The 7,371-nt window shown below is 42.3% G+C and overlaps 1 protein-coding gene across 2 annotated transcripts in view; it reads left to right on the top strand.

The window, feature by feature from the left end:
- The first annotated feature begins 1,154 nt into the window (after positions 1-1,154).
- VPS50 (VPS50 subunit of EARP/GARPII complex) overlaps positions 1,155-7,371 on the top strand; it is a 96,304-nt gene continuing 90,087 nt past the window's right edge. For both annotated transcript variants that reach the window (XM_076331508.1, XM_076331509.1), the window contains exons 1-2: positions 1,155-1,276; positions 3,796-3,864. In XM_076331508.1, the coding sequence (XP_076187623.1) occupies positions 1,244-1,276; positions 3,796-3,864 (102 nt within the window). In that variant the 5' untranslated portion in view covers positions 1,155-1,243. The remainder of the gene's footprint in view (positions 1,277-3,795; positions 3,865-7,371) is intronic.

Genomic DNA, 7,371 nt, shown 5'->3' with positions numbered 1-7,371 from the left:
ATGCAGAGAGGGGATGACCAGTCCCGGCCTTCCCTTCACCACTGTGTTGGTTCAAAAGGAAAGCAGCACGCCCGCTTTTACCTGACATACCCTGCAACAAGTTATCGGCCAGCTGGGGGGCTAAATAACGGGATTAGGAAACGCGTGCTGAGCTGACCGATGTGCAGACTCCAGTAATTCCAAAGGGAAAGACCACCTTTTCTGCAGGTATTGCTATGCTGCAGTGGATGTGTTGGTAGCCTTATTATTGAATGTTGTCTCCAGTTAAGCAAAGATTATAGCATAAATTATTCCTTTTTTTGTATTGATGTAAAAGAGATTTTTTAAAAGTTATCAGCTTTTTTTTTTTAGTTGAGATCTATACAACCGAAGTATAGAGACACGCAAGCCCATTTGGCGATGCAAAACTGCATCATCTGCGAACAGGCCCGATGCCCTTGTGCGCAACATCCAAAATAACCCGATGCAAACAGAAAATGCTCATTATCCAAGCGTATTTTCTAGCTAGTCTGTCTCAGAGCCTCGTTTTGCCTTCTCAGAGAATTGCCTTCAAAGTCTAAACAAGCGAACTTCAATGTTCAAATACTCTATAAACATCCCCCAAACCCCAGAGAAACCCTCAGCCTGCTGGGCCACCAGTGCCGGTCGAGGCGTTCGTGGATATAAACGTAAGGAAGCGGCCAAGGCACAGCACAGGTTTTGGCGACACGAGTTTAGCCGTGCTTTCAAAGAGCAGGCTGCCAAACTACGAGCTCCTTCCACTGCTCTGGAGGGGTGCCAGAGCCGCACCGGAGCCACCGTCCAGCCGGCCGGAGCCTTTCCTCCGCCGCGGCCCAGTTCCGCCTCGCCGGGCGGAGGCGCCTCTCGCAGCCACCGCGGCGGCTGGCCCGCTTCCCGGGAACGGCAGCGGGCCCGGCCCGCGTCTCCTCACGGCGCCCCCGGCCCGGCCGGCCCCGCGCCTCGCAGACAGGAGCCGCCTCACAACTGCCGGCGCCAGCCAGGCGCGCCGCGGCGGAAGGAACTACCCGCTCCCGCTCCCTTCTCGGGTGCCCGCCCTCCCGGCCGTGGCTGACGGGGGTTGTAGTTGGGCGCCGCCGCCCGAGGACTACCGGTCCCAGGGAGCAGCGGGCGGGCTCTGTCAGGTGGCCGTCCAACATGGCTTCCCCATCCCCGCCGGGGCCGGAGCCCGCGGCCGGGCGGTGCTGCTGAGCGCTTTCGGGGCGGCGGTGGTACCGGTACCATCATGCAGAAGATCAAGTCGCTGATGACCCGCCAGGTGAGCGGCTCGAGTCGGGAGGGCAGCGGGGCCCTGCCGCGGGGGGTCCCGGGCTCTCCCCGGGGGCGCCGTGCCTGGACCCGGTGGCGAGGGGCGTGGCGGGGTCCGGGGCAGGCGTTTGCGGCCGTGCCCGGGCACCCTGATGGGCCCCCGGGGCGCGGGCATGGCCCTCAGCCCTGCTTGCGGGGAGGGGAAAGTCTTAGTGTGTATTAGCTCATGGTACGCATGCATCCAGCTTTTTTTCCTCCTTAAATGACGAAACGGAAGCATGCACAGGTGCCAGCACGTAGCTTGTGCGATAACAGACAAATTGGCGTTAGAGATGACACGACTGGTCTGTGTCAGTTTCCTTTTTCCACGTATACTTTTAGAGCGCTGGGCCGTGGTACTGTAACATGTCTTTGTCTGATAGCAAACGGTTTTGATCCAAAGGGAGGCAAGGCAGTGGAGGTGCCGGGGCAGTATTTGGGTGGGCACGTATTGAATGTGTGCTAGAGTACTTAGTGTGTTTCTGTTAGCCCACTTCACTTTGTACCAGTTGTCTCTAGATCACGTAGATCTAGTCTACGTTTGGACCAGCGTTTCTAAGGTTGCGAGCCTTTTTAAAGGAGTTGATTAGAAGAGCATTCGAGTCATTCACGTATATGAAATACCTCTAAAGTGAAGCCTGTTTGCCCGTGTATCTAAATTTGAGAACTTAAAAAATCACTTGAGTCACCCACCACATCAGATATTCTAGATAGCTATAGAAAATGATGGGAAAGTCAGAAACTGGACTTTGGTTTTTTTCTGAACTATGTCCTAAGTTGACATGCTTATGCCGCAGACAGGGCTTAAAAATGGAGATCAGCATGGAAACTGAATATCCAAAATAATGTTCTGCTCCCCTTCAGTATAGGGGTAAACGATCAATTTTCAGCCTGACTAAGAGGAGTTGTGGGAAGCCTGCCCAGTGTGGAAGTGTTGTGGTCTGAAAATGATGTGACTTACGCAATTTTCAGCCTTTGGGAAAGATTAAGTTCCATTTAGCATTTGCTAAGTGAAACTTTTTACTGCTTCTGAGGATAAGCTGCTAGTACTGCAGATTTTTGAGAGGATGTGTGGAAGATTTCATGTGAAGTATGAGAAGCTGCAGCAGTTGCTTTGGTTGTTTGTTACCTTGAATTTCCGATGCATAGAGGTGAGTCACCTTTGGTGGTGGTAACTGGAAAGGGAGGATGTTTTGAAATGATGCACAAGGAAATCTGAGAATCAAAACCAAAATGAAGAGGTTTTGCATCCTAGGAAGATGAAACAATTGTAAAATGTTGTAGTTACCACAAAAATGATGAACTTGTAAAACACTTTATCAATCTCAAAGGATAAATACAAACTTTTCTCATCATAAACTCACATAGTAATTGCATAGGTCCTTTTGTTTCAGAGAAAGTGTAGGTACCCAGGGCCTGAAAGGGGCTTGGAAACAGTACTGTTAGCATCAACCACAAGAGTAGGAGGGAAATCTGTCTGAAACTTGTGGCTCATGTGAACACCCTGAAGGCTCAAGGGAAGCTGGAGTCAGAACTGTATCTGAAACTTGAATGTTTAGATTCACCTCTGCCTAGGGAGCTGGCAGAAAATGCACTAAGCAGCATGTTCTGTGGTATTGCTTCATAAAATTGTGAATGTGTTGGATATTCAGCAAACACATACTCAGCTGGTTAATTGACGCTTCCTGTACAAGGCTTCAGTCTACTAGAACATATTCTATTTATGTGGCTATATGTGTCTTAAAGAGTAATAATTATATAAAACAGCTAATATGGATTATGCATCTTTTTCAGTTTAGTTATGCATAAGGAAAACCGGTCCTAATAGTGTTATGTAGTAAATAGACAAATATGCCATCAAGCAAAAATAATACAATTTTGCTACAGAGTAGGTGGCACTTAACTTGAATTCGATTATTTGATTCCCTTAAACCATTAAGTTAGTGGAACGAAGAATGTTATGTTTTTTGGACACGTGCATTTTTAAATTTAAAATAACATCTGGAAGTTGAGAGGAGGATATGTGAACTTTATGAAGAGAATGTTAGTGAACTGTACAGAAAAGGTACATATTGGAGTCGGAATGCTTAGATGTTTGAGGAGCATAATTTATACACCAATGGTCTTGCTTAAATGTTTATAGAATAAGGTCTTAGCCTTCCAGCCTCATGTCAGTGTAATTTATTAAATGACTTGTAGGTATATATTCAACACCAGGTAAGACTTGTGCAGTTTGATTGCAAAAATTTCTTTACTGAAAGAGTGGTGAAACATTGGGACAGGCTGCCCAGGGAAGTGGTGGAGTCCCCATCCCTGGAGGTGTTTAAAAGATGAGTAGATGTGGCGCTTAGGGACATGGTTTAGTGGGCCTGGTGGTGTTGGGTCGATGGTTGGACTCGATGATCTTAGAGGACTTTTCCAACCTTAATGATTCTATGATTCTGTACATAAAGTAATCAATCTTAACTGACTATTAAAATTCTTTTCAAGGGTCTAAGAAGTCCTCAGGAGAGTGTTCATGACCTCAGTCCTATTGAAAGCTTTCGGATTCCTAGTAAGGTATGATACACAGTCCCTCCACTCCCACCCCCTTCATTTTTAGTTTTTCATTTTATAGTTAGATGACACTTAGTTGTTTAGTTTTTTTTTCTTTAACACCAGATTTGCTGTTGTTCTTTTTGACAGTTTTATTTCTTGCTGAAAATCTTTTAAAATACTTTTATGAAAGAATTAAGAGCTGTGAGGCAAAACAGTTCACTGACTCAGAATGAACTTCCATTAAAATTTCTTTCTTGGAACTTTTGAGTTGTCACTGGATGCTGATCTTAATATTATCTAGGTTTCCTGCTGGAATGAAGGAAAAAAAAAAAAAAGAAGGAAAAAGAAAAGTGCCTTTTTTTTCACTTTGGAAAGTAGATGCTATATGGGTAGCCTGTATAGTTCTAGTCTTGATATTTAGTCTCTTCATGGTTTTGGTGCTGCAAGTATATTTTCTAGTTTCATGGTTTTAATCTTTGGCATATATAATTAATGTTCTACTTTAAATGTTATAGCTTTAGAATGATAATAGTTTTTTGGCTTTTTTTGGGTCTCACTACTTAAATGATGCCAGCTCATTCTTGTCTCACAAATCATGCTGAATAATCTGGGTGTGAGGGAACAATTGTCACAATATTTGGCTGCTCCTTATACCCTGTTGATCTGAGTGGATGATTCACAAGACTTGCTGTGGATGTTGTTTATTATTTTCCCCTAATTTGGACTTTGCCTTTAACCAATGAGATATTTAAATTACTGACTTGAATTTGGATGCCTTATTTTACAATAGTTTAAAAAACAAAACAAAACAAAAACCCTCTTGTATTTCTTTGTCTCTAGATAAATACTGTGTAGTATGTTGCTTGTGCTGAGGCAGACCAGAAAATCAGTGTTACTGTATATTTAAAAAATCAAGTAACAGTCTCTGAATTGGTGCATAATACTCTGTTAAACAGTGGCCAATATATTGATTTCAAAGAGTGAAAGTATTCAGTTGCAGTGATGTTGAAAGAACTATCTCATCTCCATGGCTTAGATTACAAAATTGCAGATTCCTGCCACCCACTGAGCATCCAGCTTCAAACTGTTGTTTTTGCCAAGTTGACTATCCAGGTAAAAGTAGATGTAGGGTATCTCAGCTGGATTTCCATTCTATAATAGTTAGATGTTACGTGTCTGGTAAGCCTACACCTTGTTTCAATAGCAATGGGAAAACAAATACCTCTCAATAATTTGTATTTTTTTCATACATTTATGTCAAACATTTGTAATGTGACTACATTATCTGCAACTGTTCTGCAAACAGAATCTCATTGCAGTTATGAATTCTGTGCCTGGAAAGCCAAGATTGCATTGACATTAGAACTTTTCACCTGATTACTTTTTTTAAAGTTGACGAACTTAGAGTGCTATTCTCTTCTGTGCCACAGAATAAAACTTTTATATTTTTCAGTTTTTTAATATGTTTTTTTCCTTCCAAAATGTTTTCGGTGGGTAGTTCTCAAAATAACTACTATATTCAGAATATACATTGTATATTCAGAATATAGATTCTGAGTTGCTTACGTTAACTTTTACCTTCTCAATGAGCTGTATTGAGTCTCTGAAACTCTCATAAATTTGCCTGGTTTTCTGATTATCTGGACAATAGTCATATGATTCAGTTTTAGGTAGTCCTGCAAGGAGCAGGGAGTTGGACTCGATGATCCTCATGGGTCCCTTCCAACTTGAGATATTCTGTGATTCTAAGAGAATGTTGTATAAAACTGCTGTGTTTTGATCAGTTTAACTCCTGGCTATGGTCCCAAGCCATTTGTCATGGTAACTTTACTTCCAGCCCTCTTCTTTTAGAGGAAGGATTTATATTGTCATGCCTCCTTAACTTTGCTAAAACCTTTATTGTAGGATTTTACTTTTCAAATGATGAGACATCAGATGAGGCACTGTAGTATGTCTCCTGTCACTGTAAGCATAGATTCAGATACCCTTTCTTGAAAGCAGGAATTTTGGGGGGTGGGGAGGGGGAGATGTCTGTGTTTGTGGTATGAGTATTCGTCAAGGAGATGAGGTTTCAGTACTGCACAGAAGTTGAAAGTCATTGAGCTTTTGGATATTGGTAGTTGTTTTGAACTGAAGCTATATTCAATGCCATGGCAACGTACTGATGTCACAAATCAGAATTGCGTTATAATTATAGGATCAAGCAGCTGGATAGCTGAGGCTAATGCCTCTCAATAGTTATTTTATAATAATGCACAAGTTTGGTAAAGGGAATTCACTTTTGAATGCAAAAGTAAAGGCTAAAGAAGAGGTGCAGATTTTTAAAGGCAACGAGTAAAAGTGTAACTTCATACTGTTGCAGGCTGCTATTTGAAAGCATATGTTGTTCTCTGCTGCCACATTTTAGTAACTGTTTTTGTTTATATCTTGAATAACAAAAGTCTCAAGATCGCCAGCCAAATACTGTTTTGATGACAGAATGGTTAAGTTGCTGCACTGTCATCATCACACTTCCACATTCTAAGTGGGAATGTTCCACTTTAGGGCAAGTGTTACCGAAAGCTTCAAAAGCTGAGTTAAAGCTATAGAGAGGTATACAGAATGAAAGGCTGCAGAGCCAGCATGAATTACTGGAAAGAGCACAAGCCATTGATAGATAAATGCTAACTCTAGGGACAAAACCATGTTTTTGAAGTGGGGGACTGTCACGCTAGTTTGGAGGTCAAATGGGAAATATGGAGCACAGGAAGAAGAATGCATTGACGTTGCATCCCCTGAGGGGAAAAGCAGCAAAAATTCGTTTGGGTCTTGATATCTGAAAGTTGTTGGTTTGCTGACTGGTGGCTTGCTGGCAAGCATGTTAAAGTGATGACTGTCTTCCTCAATTTTTTGAGGCATTAACCAGTACTCCAGTAAGTTCTGCAACTACCTTGAAAAATTTCAGTTTGCTTCCGTCATATGAAGGTGAATCACCAGCAAACTTGCTTTACTTTCTGTTGTAATACAGACTCATACCGCCAACTCGGTCACACAGAGAAATAAGTGTATAATAGTTTAAGTCTGTGATACAGTCTGTAGATACGGCAAATCTGAGCTGCAAGGCTGGATTTCTAGAAGAGAAAGTCTAAAAGAGAAAGAAAAGGTTTTCATATCTTTTTTGATTGAGATACCTTACTTCATCTGTGTGCCCTGATCGCCCTGGGGAACTGTAATTCTTTCTGAACCATTCTGTTATTGTCAGTTTTGTTGTCTCCCAAGCTGATAAGAGTATTGTTTAGTAGATTCTGTCACAAAAGGGTGAAATATGTATTTTGTACACTTGAATTCAAGTGTGTGGGATTAATAATGAGTTGACTTTGAATTAGGTTATGTTTATCTTGATGATAATCAGATCATATGCAATATACAAATATTAGTTGACTTTGTGGCTTATGGTGGTAAACAACACTGAAAGTTTATTTTTTACTGCTTTTCCTGTAGATATAGAAGTGTGGCTTTCTTTAGTCTGTGTGGGTTTCTATTTCCCCA

The sequence above is a fragment of the Aptenodytes patagonicus genome, chromosome 2, assembly GCF_965638725.1.
Source record: "Aptenodytes patagonicus chromosome 2, bAptPat1.pri.cur, whole genome shotgun sequence".
NCBI lineage: Eukaryota > Metazoa > Chordata > Aves > Sphenisciformes > Spheniscidae > Aptenodytes > Aptenodytes patagonicus.
This window is presented reverse-complemented; position numbering and strand designations above follow the sequence as displayed.